At 38.2% G+C, this 14,876-nt stretch overlaps 1 protein-coding gene across 3 annotated transcripts in view; it reads left to right on the top strand.

The window, feature by feature from the left end:
- Vps16A (vacuolar protein sorting 16) overlaps positions 1-14,876 on the top strand; it is a 489,369-nt gene that overhangs the window by 77,070 nt on the left and 397,423 nt on the right. For all 3 annotated transcript variants that reach the window (XM_090381825.1, XM_090381827.1, XM_090381826.1), the window contains one exon: positions 8,368-8,515. In XM_090381825.1, the coding sequence (XP_090237951.1) occupies positions 8,368-8,515 (148 nt within the window). The remainder of the gene's footprint in view (positions 1-8,367; positions 8,516-14,876) is intronic.

The raw sequence follows: 14,876 nt of genomic DNA on the forward strand, positions 1-14,876 counted from the left end.
CTTGGAGACCGTCTGCACTGCTCATTAAACTTCATATCTGCATGCACAATTACCCACAGGTCCTTTTCACTCTTTACCATTGTCAGTGTAGTACCACACGGTTGATACGTGTTGCAATTTTAACCCATGCCCAGTCACTATCCTGGTTTGATACAATCTAAGATTGGCCATTTGCTATTCCTTTCCATTGTACTAACATCAGGTATCATGCCATATGTTATTCTATCCACAATTGACTCTGTTCAGCAGGCCTGTGAAATATGAAGTTTTTCCATCTCAATCCTTTTCTTTTCATTTTTAAGATCTTTACCATAAGTCTTGATAATTGTGTGACATGATCTAATCCCATACAACTCTACAGATTCATTTATCTTAATCAAATACATCAAACAACTTTGTACTATCGCTAAATCTATTGGAGTTTTTCCTGTTATTACTTGCTGCATTGCCTCACTGGAGACAGTACGACATGCTCAAAAAATTGCCAAGGGTGCCAATTTCTGTGCTGCACTTAAATGCCCAGCACCCTGCTCTTGAAATCCCCAGAAACCTGCTCTCCAGGCTGCTGCTACTCGCTACAATAGAAGCAGTGCAAGAAGCACTTTTGCCTCTGCTTTCGGCTACTGTTAATCTTTTAGTCTGTGAATCCCGCGAAGTTAGCAGTTTTCCGACCCACCTAACCTGCCTCGTAGTATCAGCAAATATTCTTGCACTCTTTCTATTTAAGTGTATCCCATCCCTGTAGAAGCAGTCTCTCCTGTTAGCAAGTACAGATCACACTGAAAAAATTCTACCCCACGAGCCTTACACAATCTCTCCAGAGCTGAATTGATTGACAAGGCTCTCATCATATACTCCCTCCTATCGTTTCTGGCTAGAATTGCAGACACTTTCAAATTTAACCCTATATCGCAACTTTTTTTCAACACTGACCTGCACTTGTTAAATAAATCTGCAGATCTCTTAAAGATATCTACTCTGCATCATTAACTTAGCCTAAAAGATATCTACTCTGCATCATTAACTTTTGCCACTGGCAGACCTACACTGGTCCTATCCTTTTTGCATAATATATTCCCCATCTCCCTGACAATAGAATCACTAACAGTGACTAGCTCCTGTGGAACCAGCACATTCTGCCTTGGAGATTGCCACTGTGTTGTCTGATGCACAGAAGTGAATTCTGGCTTTGAGTTGGGCAGCTGAGAGCTTGATAGGTCCCCCACTTTAATACCTTTGAGGGCATCTACCCTACACCTCAAACTCTCATAGATGCCATCAAACACTGAGTTGGCACCTAATTTCTTCACAGTCTCTGCACATAGCACACACACAAAGACATCTTCCTTGCCTAGATCATGTCCTGTTCTAGACAGGTCTGCAAACATTTCTCATTTCGCACATTTTTTTAGACTGTGATACATTGGAGAGTCGCCCCCTTTGGTTCTCCCCCGAGCTACAGTACTACCATCTACCTTGTGCTCGTTTCGCACTGGAAAGACAAGGCATAGATACCCCATATATTATGATTTTGAAGAAAATATATGAGAACGCTATCTCCTTTATTAGACTAGACAAAGACAGTAGCAAATTTAAAATTGGGAAAGGAGTTCGACAAGGAGACACAATATTTCTGAAGTTGTTTACTGCTACCCTTGAGGAAGCTTTCAGGAGATTAGACTGGTCACAGAAAGGAGTCAATGTGAATGGAGAGTACCTGAACCATTTACGATTTGCAGATGACATTGTTGTCTTCTGCAAATTTGTCTTCTTATTTAAACCTAACTTGCAATTTTTTCTCAATGTTGCCATGTATTTGTTAAGTAAGTCCTCAGATCTCCTACTCTTAATATCTTTATATAGCACAACGTATAAATAATATCACTTTTAGTTTCGTTAAAGCCACACTCCCAAAGATAAGCCAAGCTCTCAAAGAATTAGAGGAAAATCTTAATCAATTATGCAGAGTTAGTAAGGATTTTGGACTAAAGATGAATATGCTAAAACAAAAGTAATGATGAACAAGTATGCCATAGAAAGGGATATAATGATTGAAAGAGCAGTAATTGAAAAGGTGGAGTCATATACTTATCTGGGACTTAAATACCTTGGAATTATACTAGACAGAAACAGATCGTTTACCCCCCCCCCCCACCTCAACTATATACAGACAAAGATCAAAAATTACGTAGCCATGCTTGCCAGGGTGACCCGTCGAGACTGGGGGCTGAAGAGGCGCACCCTTGCGCTCCTCTACAAAGCAGCCATCATCCCAGCAATTACATATGCCTCCGGCGCCTGGTATCAAAAGGCCTCAACAGTGGTGAATCGTCAACGATTGGAAATAATACACAGACCGATCCTCCTAACCATCACCCGAGCATGCAATACAGTATCAACACATGCACTGCAAGTTATCACTGGAACCTTGCCTCTCGACTTGGAAGTAATCCGCACAGGAATGCAGCAGCAACTCGGCGTGGAAAAGCCACAACGTATCTAGACCTTACCACAGATCCGATAAATAACAGACAGGCAGAGAAGAAAAGACTGGAAACATACCTACAAACAATCTGGCAGCAACGTTGGACTGACTCAACCAAAGGTGAAATAACTCGAAAGTTTCTACCTAATCTCCAACAGGTCTACCCACAATATCCGCAATGGTTCAACCCCGGATGCTACACTGCTTACCTCCTCACAGGACACGGAGCGATTCGCAACAAACTGGAACCTCCTTGGCATCACAGATAATCCGATGTGCACGTGTGGCTCTCTGGAGACATGGGACCACATAATGCATGAATGTGAACACTATGAAGATCTACGTGGACACCTGATCACACAGATGCAATTCAACCCCGAAAACCAGGAGCATTATCTACTGGAGAATGAAGCAAATTACAAGCAATTCTCTAAATTTGCCCAGAGCCTCTACGCCAAACGGCAAACCCTCCCACCACCAGCAAACCCTGAGCAACCAGAACCAACATAGCTCACTGCTTGTACGACCACACCAAGCCGCACTGACCTGCGGAATAACCAGCACAACAAAAACAGGAGTCTCGAATCCCTATTTCCCCATTGTGACTGAATCCAAACAACCCGACTTTCACTCCCAGACGGGCCATAGGGACCACGGAGAAACCACGACCACCAAAGACAAGTCCAACCTATAGCGTGCAAATGACTGTACATACCCAGGTTGGGACCAAAGCACAGAAATGAACATGTAAAGACTGCCACTATGACGAGAACAGATCCCACAAGCAGTGATCGTAAAGATCTGACTCTTTTAACCCACAGCTGGGGCGTTGTCCAATCTATAAGTACTAACGACCAAGCAGCTGTCGCGCTGCACAGAAAACAAATGGACCTTCAACCGTGATGAAAATCCTTCTCAGCTGACACACGGACGGGACTCAGTCCCATGAGCGACTCTCACCAAAAGTTGAAGAAGAACCCGCACAGTCGTTGTATGGACCTGACAAGAAAGCCTGAGAGAATTCCATTAGCCCTGGATGGTAGGCCACTAATGATAGACGACCACTTCGCAGCCACAAGCCTTCATGCCCTATTGGCGATCTGGGTCAGCTCCCTTGTCTGGCCCACTATTACTCCCCTTCCCTGGTGGGGGAGGGAGACGGCTTGCCATCTCCTTAATCCCCACCACCCTTCTCTTCTTTCTGGTGGGGCATGGGCATGCCCCACTGCAAGCTGGAGCTACCTTCCCTATCGGCTCCTTCTCTGACTATATCTCCCCCCAGTCTTCAGCCTCCCTTCCCCCACTCTAACTATACGCAAGCGACAGTCCCACACAATCCAAATTTAACCATCAAAATAAATTTTGCCCAAAACTCTCGGCTTCTCATTCTAGCGCCTTCACCACGCGAACTAACCTATACCAATTGATGTGTATGCATTGCATTTTTGTATGTTGTATATGTTTTTTTTTTTTTTAGGTCCTAGCCACTGAAATCTAAGGAAATTAGGTGGCAGGACCTGCCAGAGTAAATAATTATAATACTAGTGTACCTGGTCTGCCTCCACGGGGCTAAAGTGGGGCAACGTTGGGCCTCAGTAGGGGTCCAGCGGCTAAATGACCAGATGAACAACGGTACACGACACTACACATGAACAATATCCATACACTTTTAAATCTCTGGCATTTCCAGCAAACTGGCACACCCATCACAATGCAAACAACGTGGAGATGGGGGAAACCCCTGGTGCCGTATGACCCTAAATACACTTTACTTATCTGGGACAGGTCATTAGCTGTAATAATGATAAATGACTGGAAGTCAAGAGAAGAATAAATTTTGGATGGATAGCATTCAAGAAATATAGTCACATACTGAGGAGCAATATCCCAATTTGTCTGAAACGTAAAATAATAAACCAATGATACTCTCCACCATGACTTATGGAAGTGAAACTTGGGCACTCACCAAAAGAATGGAAGAGAAGCTGAGAACTACACAGCGAAGAATGGAACAAATTATATTGGGAATCAGACTGTTAGATAAGAAGAGAAACACATGGATTAGGCAACAAACTCAAGTAAAGGACATTCTTATCAAAACTACAGAACTAAAATGGTCTTGGGCAGGACACATAGCTCGAAGACACGATGACAGATGGACTAAGAGAATAACAGAATGGTATCCAAGAGGAGCTGGAAGACAACGACGGAGATGGACAGATGAAATTCACGAGTTTGTAGGTAGTAAATGGATGGCTATTGCACAAAACAGAAGGAACTGGAAAGTTGCTAGAGAGACCTTCCTCCTGCAGTGGATTGAAAATGGCTGATGATGATGACCCCTAATGCATCTGATTGCTTGTCCTTTGAAAGCTGGCTGCCTGCTGGCAGCCAGCTTTCAAAGGACAAGCAGTTACATGTGTTTTTAAGAAGCAATCACATGCATTTTAATCAAGCAATTATATGTGTTGTTATCCCCCTCACATTGTTTTCCTAGTTGCTTTGTGGCCTAATAGAAGCAGCTCAAGAATCAATTTTACCTCTGCCCGTGGATGCTATAGTCAGTTTGTTCCTCTTCCTGAAGCTAGCAGTTTTCTGACCCACATAACTCTGCCTTGACAGCATCAGTAAATATTCTTGCACCACTTGTATTTGAAAAACGTACCCCATGTGCCTTATACTGTCTCTCCAGCCTTATACTGTATCTCCAGGGCTGAATTGATTGATAATGCTCCCATAAAATCAGGGCAGATTTGTCTTCTAATTTAAACCTAACTTGCAATTTTTTCTCAATGTTGCTATGTATTTATTAAGTAAGTTCTCAGATCTCCTGCTCTTAATATCTTTAGTACGTGTAAATAATATCACTTTTAGTTTCATTAAAAGATGGCATTCAAACATGACTCAATTTAAAAGATGACATCAACTTTAGTCCCCCCGGCAGACATACACTGGATCTAATCCACCTATCCTTTTTGTAAAATGTGTCTTCCGTTTTTCTGATAATAGAGTTACTGATAGTAACTGCCTCCTGTGGGACTAGTTACATATGTTTTAAAGAAGTTCTGCCTTAATGATTGTCGTTGTGTTGCTTGATATACTACAAGCATAAGCTCTGTTGTTGAGGTGGGCAGCCAAGAGCTTCTGTCCTCCCCCTCCTGGTTTTAATTCCTTCAAGGGCATCAACCCTGTTCTTCAAGCTCTATAAATCCCCATCAGAATGTTGAGTTTTGTTGTTAATTTCTTCATGCAAATACATCCCCTTTTGGATGTAACATATCTCATTCTGGAATGTATCAAGTCCACAAACATTGAACAAAAAGTACATTTTAATACACCATGATTCATTGGAGAACTGCCACTTTCGATTCTCCCCTGAGCCACAGTACTCCTGCTAGTAGTTTGAGCCTTTGCTTTACTGCTGTAGTCAGAATTATGAATGTGACTGCTGAAATTCATCAAAATAGCATAATGTATAATATAATTGTGCAGCATAACATATAACTTAACTTGGTTGCATTTTATGTATTACTGCTGCATAACCTATGAATAGAGTAGTATTATTAAGCATTTAGTTATCTCTTAGTTCAATATATTATTAAGCATTTAGTTATCTTTTAGTTCAGTGTAGTATTCTCAAATTAAATTAAATTCAATTTAAATGAAAATCATCGAGTATGCATTATGAAAAGGAATATGCATTAGTGATATGAAAAGAATAAGAAATCTCGATGTAGTAGAAGTCCCTCTTACTCCAACACTCATTATGAAGTAATTTTGGAATCCAAGTAAAAAAACTTGGTTAAACTTCAGATTTAAACCAGTGGTAAGGGGGGGGGGGACCCCTAAATCATTTATTGGGAAATGATTTCCGCCCTTTACTGCTGGTTTTAAATTGGGAAACAAAATTATGCGAAAGAACAGATTGTCCAATCAGTGCAAAGCAGTGGCAGAGCTAGATCTAGCCATCATTTGCTGTTGCAAAGATCCATGGCTAAGAGTCTCTTTTTGAAGTTCAACCAAAAATATTTCACCCACTTTATTAAATAAACACTGCGCTATTAATTTTCATCAAAAATGCAACAAAAAAATTCCCAATAATTTTTAAGTAATAAAACATCTGCTTAGGAGAGTTAAAATAATGGCACCTTGTCTATATCAGTTTGCAGTATCAGTTCTTTTGTAATAATGAAAGAAGAAAAAATTGTACAGTAATCCTTAGCTTAGGAAAAGACAAGTATAAAAGGAAATAGATATATTAATGAACTATAACAAATTATCCAAGATGTGCTTGGTATTTTTAGTAATGCTGAATGTGACAGAATATTCAGCCAGGTTATTAAAACAAAGCACAGCTTTTCTATTTGTGGTGAATCTTTGGAAATGCCATTGACAGTCAGTCATTCAGTGCAGTTATTATAAACAAAACTGATTTAACATTTCTGAAGATGGAAAAGTCTGCAACGGTATCTTTTTGAAATCAGTTTGTAAAAGAGAGTCTAAACTGAAATCCATAGACAGAAAAATCCTAGGTAAGCTCATGTTTCATACTTGTAAACAATCCTATGGCAATATTATAATATAAAATTTGTATATTATTAGTGAAATTTAATTTCTAGTGTAGTCTGTTTTAAAAAACTTCTGATTTAAAAAAAAAAAAAAAACATCCATTCTTCTTGTTTTTTTTTCCCCCCTTGCTCGCAATTTCTGATTTCCACCTTTTCGAAAGTCAAAAATTGTCATCTACTTAGATATATTATAAATCGAAGGACTGTGACAAAATACAAAGTAGCCCAATCTGCTATAACTACCATCTTACGTGTGCATTTCAGTTTGTGCACATTTTTATTTGAACCCGTGTTTGCAGTTATGTACATGAAAATTCAAAGTTACATACACAAAATTCTTGCCATCTTTCTCAGTAGTGTCATTTCAGCTTATGGTTGTCTGTGTTGCATATTTTGATTTGTTATTTATTTTGCGTGTTTATTTATTTTCCGTGTAAAAACTTATATACAGTTTCTAAAATATACATATTCTTACTGTCCACGCTCTAAACATTGAGTGCAAGAAAATGACAATGTTTCAGAAAATGAAAAGCATTAAATGTTGAAATAAAAATGGAAATTTTAATGCTTTAGAAAATAGTTTCTGACATGGACCTGAGTGTTGAAAGATGCACGATCAAAAGAAAATTGGATGATCTGATGAATGGTTATTTTAGAAGAGAGAAAGAAAAAAAAACAGCTAGGCAACTGACCTTACAACCGTTCTTTAATAATAGCATAATAGGTTCCATAACTTTTATGGAACTGGTCTGTGACTGTATGACATGATAGTCAGGGATAATGTGCATGTCCTGCATTTTTTTTTTTTTTTGTATTGGTATAAATAATTTTTGTGCTGTTATGCACTTCAGCATATTATAGCAGGAAAATTAAAAATTATAGCATTTTTAATAAAGACTATTTGAGTTACAAGTGATGAAAGTGTCTGTAGCATCACTAGCATCTTGTATTGGTAATGATGTATTTTTTTTATTAAATTGTTTTTGTTTCTCTAATTAATATTTTGGATTGGAAAGGCATTTGTTATCATATATGTAGGAACTTTGTTTTTGAGCAGTAGTTAACACTTTGTGATAATTTTGTATCTTATTCAGGAGTGAAGATTTTTTTTTTTTTTCAGGCTTCGTGTGTTACCTTTACTTACATTATAAATTAGTGTCAGAATATTGATGTATTTTTTTGTATTTAAAATTTTTATTTCAATTCATTTTTTTTTATACCAATAGAATTATAATATATAAATAGAATATAATAAAGATGATATTGGTGGTTTTGTTGCTCAATCCATTATATGTACAATTACTTTACTTATAGGAAGCTGAAGATCTTAAAGTACTAGAGTGCAAAATATTTACTAACCAGAAAAATATAACTGGTGTTGCTGTTCTCACTGGAGCTTTTCGAATTTTTGTTGTTAATAGTGTGAATGATCCAAAGTTAAGAAGAATGGCTGAAATTCCTGGTAAAGGAGTTATACTACTTAAAATATATTATTGCTTGCTAAAAAAACAATTACATCACCCAACAGAAAAATCTAACTTAATAAACTATTTGTTTAACATAATAAAGCAGCATGCTTATTTAAGTGAACATTATTTATTTTTTGATTGATCAGTCCCATAGCCCTTTTTTAAATCAGAAGCTGAAAACATTATTTCTATCTTCTGATTTGTACATAGTAGTAGCAAAGTATTTATGGTCAGGTGCCACTGGTGGTTTCCCACATCTGCACGATATGTACTCTGTGATGGAATGCAGAACTACTGCAAAAGCCAGAAAAAAGTGTAATGTCCCATTTTATGTAGTATTGTGATTTGTTCCGTTGTTGTGTCTCTGGCTGCTTGGCTGCAGAGCCCCTAGTGGGATCCTACGTTGCCCACCACCATTGGGAGGTGAGCCAGGCTGTCCCAAAGTTTTCTGACTAGTGTTTGCCAGGGTCACCTGAGCTTCCTGATAGAGACTAAAAAAAAATAAATAAATAATAAAGAAGAGATTGAAGTTTATTGTGGGAAGATAGTGAGACAGGTCAGACTGAGGGGAGAGATTTAGGTGGATTGATAGGGTAAATGGGCCACCCAAGCAAGGAGAAGCAGGAGTTAGGCAAAAGGGGGATAAAGTAATAGGAGCAGGTGCCATGTGTGATCACCAGAGGCCTAGGGCACTGAAATCCTGTGTTCCAGGGAACACCAGCAATCCCACCTTGAAAGGTGCCAGCAGTAAGGTTGAGTTATGTGGAAGTTTAGCTGGTTGTTTGTCCAGGTTAACCTTATCCAGAAGAAGGTTGCAGTTGCTGTATCACAGTTTGTGCGGCTCTGTTTTCAGCAAATTTTCCTCTTCTGCGGGTGAATACTGCTTGAGCAAATTTTGTTAAGGCCTTGTAAGATCTGGAGAAGGAAGAACTCTTGATTGCATGGGTTACATTGCACCTCTGCAAATAGTCTGTCTTTAGTTATCATAGGCAGGACACTCGTAAACTAGATGACACCAGGAACCAGCCATGCCCCAGACAAACTAATTGTTTCTCCTCTCTTCTTTTCAACCACCAAAAATCTAGATATCCTCTCTCTTGAATTTAGACATGCAATGAGAGAGAGAGAAAGAGAGAGAGAAAACAAAAAGTAATTAGGAAAATCCCGGGTGTGTCCTAAACTAATTGCGTCCTTCCTCTCTTGAATTTGACCTTACATAATTAAAATACATTTCATGGAAGAAAAGTACTGGTATTTGCTTAATAGTTCTGATATTGCCCCCCTTTTTTTAAGATTCATTAAAGTCAAATTTCTTAAAGTGCAAGGTTGAGATAGATTTATATATGTCGTATATATTTCTGCTCCTAAAATATGATGCCTTATACAAGTTGAACTAGTTAATAATAACTGCTGATTGACCTCATAGAATATTTATAACAACACTACGGTCGCTTTACTCTCACCTTAGGTCTCAGCACTAATTTCAAGTAATCTTGTGCTGTTTGTGTCAAAAATTTTCTCTTTTTTTTTTCTTTCCCAAAACAATATTCTAAATTGCTACCATGCTTACTCTTGAAACATTCACAAGGATTATTTCCCCTTTTTTTCACATATATACCCGAAGTACCATTTTTCTCTCAGAGATTGCTTGGAGATGAAATGCCTGGGTTGGACTACAGTACCATTTGAATGAAGACACTCAGATCGAAAAACTCTGATACCTATTGCCTGGGACTGTGATGACATTCTCATACAACTGCCTCTTTGAATTTTCTTTAAAACAAAGCTGCTGAAAGGTTTACAATTTCACATTCATGCACCCGTTCACATACTTGCTCTGCTAACTTCATTGCTGGCATGAGTGATTATACTTCACAAGTATACTGCAATCAACAGAATTATAATCCTTATTTCTAACATTCACATTAATTGGCTTTGTTTTCCTCTGACAACAAGGACAGTAAACTCCTCTGTCATTTTAAAAGAAAATACACCATTTTCAAGGATCAAGTTCACGAAAATTCACAAAATCCAATTCTCAAAGGGCCATATTCTTCACATATAGAAGGAAAGCATCTACTTCTTTGACTTATACCACTGAGCATTACTCTTACAAATCATTTTCTCTATCCTCTTATATAAAATTGGGAAAAAAAAAAACTTCCTTTGTTTGACGAAGTTTAAGCACTAAAGAAAACGTATCATTACCATAATTTTGGTGCATAATTCTTATACAAAACTGTGCTACAGAGAGGAAAAATCACTTTTTTTAAATTTTATTTATTTATTTTTTCTTTTTCATTTCAATGCATCTGTTAATCTTAGTATAAGATCATATGCACTGGTCCCCGTGTGTTGGCTTGAGCTTTCCTGATTTTCTTGAGGGTCAGGCTGTATCACCCATTGTACGAATCGATCCAAGATACCAGGATTTTCAGAGCTCAGAGGTGTTGGTTCTATCCTTTCTTCAGAGCAGATTTGGGCTGGCTGAGTCTGTGGTTCAGTATCTGTGCTGTCAGAGGAGACATTCTGTTCTGTGTCTCCATCAGAAATTTGAATTACCTCTGGATCAGTTACCTCATTTGGTGATTGAGGAATTATTGTCACCTCTTCATTTCTTGGAAGTGGTACAGAGACTTTAGGTTCTCGACTGCTACTCCACGTTATATTGGTGCGTAGGCAGTGAGTGACCTTTCTCTTCCCTTCCCTTCTGCAAAACTTTCTGTTGATCTTGCTTTGATACTGATGGTTGTTTTTGGCCCCTATTTGGCAAATATGCTAATGGAATTGACATAGGTAATTTAGAAATTTCTCTCATCATCTCAATTGGATCAAACCATTCTAATTCCTCTTCCTCTGATTCTTCATACACTCCTTTTGGTTTTGTGTGTTCTGGGATCGGTTCCGAAGGCACATTGGTCTCAGGAGGTTCTAAACGCAGTTCTGGAAATGGTGGATGCGACATGAACCAACAATTAATCGATGTTAATCGATCAACATGTAATAATTGTTTATCCCGGGGTGATAAATATGCTGAATTTGGAAGTTGACTGGGGAAGTTTGGGCTATCACTCGGTAAGGTCCCCTACTTTGACTTGACAACTTGCGTGTTCGACCTGGTTTAACTTTTGGAGTACAAAGATATACTATGCTTCCAACCCTAATCTGCTTATCTATGGCCTTGGTAGAGCGATATTGTTTTTGTGTTTGTGCAGTGTCTTCCAGATGCTGCTGAACTATCTCATAAGTTCGTTGCATCCTCGCATCCTTGCTCTGAATAATGCTCTAAAGAAGTGTAAGTAGGGCGAGTTTCAGAAACCCAGATGTGCTGAGGTAGTATGACATCTCTCCCGTACATCAAGTAATTTGGAGTTTCATGTGAGCAGAATGTACAGCCGAATGGTATGCGGCTACTGCCAATGGTACACAAATATGCCAGTCTGACTGAGCGTTATTCACAACATGTGATAAAATTGATGCAAGAGTTTTATTCAACCATTCCACTTCAGCGTTACATTGAAGATGGAATGCAGTTGTCTGAAGTTTCTTAATTCCCAGTTTTTGATAAATTTCTCTCATTAAAGTTGATAAAAAGTTACTTCCTCTATCAGTCAATAGGATCTGTGGAATTCCATGTCTAGCAACAACACAATTTACAAAAGCAGTTGCCACTTCTGCTTTTTGTGTCTTCAACGGTATTGCTTCTACGTATCGTGTAAAACAGTCCACCACCACCATCAACAAGTATTTATCTCAATCTAAACTGGTGGGCAGTGGCCCAAGGATATCCATACTTACTCTGTACCAAGGTGTTGACTCAGATGGAACCCGCATCAGGTTTGCCTTTGCTTTTGGATTATATCCTCTTTTCTCCAAGCATGAAGTACAAGTGTAAGACCTTAACTCAATTGAGTGAGACAAAAACTTGGAAGCTAAATCTCTGAGTCAGCTCTTAACAATTGCGATCTCTTTCTGTCTGACCAATTAGCAATGGTCATGATCTCTTGTAATGTCTCGAAAAAGAAAGAGACCGTCATATCTTCATCATCTTTTCCGTGTTACATTGGAACCAGATTCAAAAAATCTGCGATTTGAGGCGAAAAAACCCTTGCAGGTGTTGCCTCAGTTTGGTTGGGAAATAATGGTTCAGACATTTCTAAATTCGACCCTTCTAATCTCGGTCCTTCCATTTTCTGTGTAAACTAAAGTCTTGTTCCTGTACGTAAATGATAATGTATGTGCACAGTGCCCAATGTCTTAACTAAAGAAGGTGGTTACTAACAAAGTTTAAATGAACAGCAATATATGTTCGGGACCATTATATATTCAGGCTATTATTTTAAATCCATGAAACACGACGTTAAAACTCAACTGCTAATCCTCAGTCCCTTTTTAAACTCTTAATGAAATATATTACTAGATCAACCAAAACAAGAAAACGCCCCACAAAAGATAAGAATGCTAAGGTTAGGCTAGCAACAAGCAGTAACCAGTATATTGTATATTTTCGTTGAACATTTACAGATCTTAATTTCACTTCAACTTTTCTTCAATCAAGGCTAGCTTGTACCATTAAGCCCAAAAAAAATATATAACTCAATTATTTTATTGAATATTCCTACTTGTTGCTATGCATGATCAGATAATAATAACAGCAATAATAATAATAATTCAACATTATGAAATAAAAATATAAAGGCATTACATCTTCTGCTATCCTCTCAAAACACCAGGAACCATTTATTTTTCTGCTTTAGACATTGCCTTATTTTTTACCATACTTAAAGAAAACAAATGTATTAGTAAAACTTCCTCTATATCCTTTGTAAGGCAATAATTACTTATTCGTATTGGTCGCGGCGTCAGATGTAAGGGGGGGTTACGTCCAGTATTACGGGGTTACGGCACCAGATGTAAGGGGGGCAATGGCCTTTGTTAGGGCACCAGATATGGGGGGGGGGTTCTGGACCTTTTATGTGATGCTAAATGGAGTTGAGAGTTCAGGTGCTCCTAATATTTTTCACTATCAGTGCACTTAAGTTCTGAACATTCCTCTAGCTTAATATATCCGTCTAATGGTAAAATAGGACAATAATCTCGTATATCCTGAATATTTTAAAAGGGGGGAATCATCCCACCAGTAAAATGTCACGATTTGGATTAGCGTTGTGTTTTACATCAGACTTCAGTTATGCAAATTAGTTTAAAATCTCTAACGCTGCAAAAACCTTTCTTGGCTCTACAACTGGTTTTTTCTCTGGTGTAAATGAAGAGTTAGCAGAGAGAGACAATTATTTCAAACAAAACATTTAATATAACATATTAATAAACAAACATACATCACACCTTCTATCCAAGAAGATTAAAAAGATTAAAGACACGAGCTTTCTAATATAACATATGCTACATTTATGAGAATAAGTCAACATAATAATTATTTATAGTGGTCACTCGTTTGAGCCCATATTATAGTAATTTCACATAAGTAGTCATTGTTATTGCTTTACATTGAAAGCGCATTATTGGAAATATCAATTCATTAGCCATATATTAAGTTATCAGAATAGTAAGAAACACAGGATATACTAGGCATAACATTAAGAAGAAATATATATTCTTAGGAAGAAATCATCGTTCATTATGGGTTAGAATTAACATGGATATTTTCTGTTCAGTTATCATTTCCTCACAATCCTTTCACTCTTATGAAAAGGGATTCTCACTTACCCCATTCTTCTCTCTTGCTCCCTTGCTGTCCTCTCATGGGCACCTTCATCTGGAGGAACTGTGCGGCGGCCTTCTCCTGGGCAACAACACAGACACCATACCACAAACAAATACTTTCACGACATTTTTCATGCACTATGGTCAAATACTGCTTCGAGGACACCTCCTGACACTCTCCACTCTTGGCTCTATTCAACTTTTCACTTTTACTTTCTCTCTTGAACACCCTGGGTCTCCCAGGACCCAGTTTTTTAAAGGGAGAAGATCCTCCATAGTTTACATAAATCCTAGATCTGATAGGACTCTCCAGTGCTCGTCTCATGCACCTGAACGGCATGTGATGGAAAAGGAATGATCATAATATCCCTCATCTCTATCAATCTGCGTCCAATGATTACCCGAAGTAGTAGTAGTAGTGGCATGTGATGCAAGAAAGCAAGTGTATGAGCTTATGCAGCATCAGCAAAAAAAAAAAAAAAAATCACACCATTCCCTCTAAATGCCTGTGAAGTTCCTCCTTAAATTTATTTAACCTATCAACTATAACGACAGATGGAAGTTTGTTCCAGCAATTAACCACCTGCTAGCTAAAGGCAAATTTCCACACATCTATTTTACATCTGTCTT

This window comes from Mastigoproctus giganteus, chromosome 9, assembly GCF_048544385.1.
Source record: "Mastigoproctus giganteus isolate SK-2022 chromosome 9, ASM4854438v1, whole genome shotgun sequence".
NCBI lineage: Eukaryota > Metazoa > Arthropoda > Arachnida > Uropygi > Thelyphonidae > Mastigoproctus > Mastigoproctus giganteus.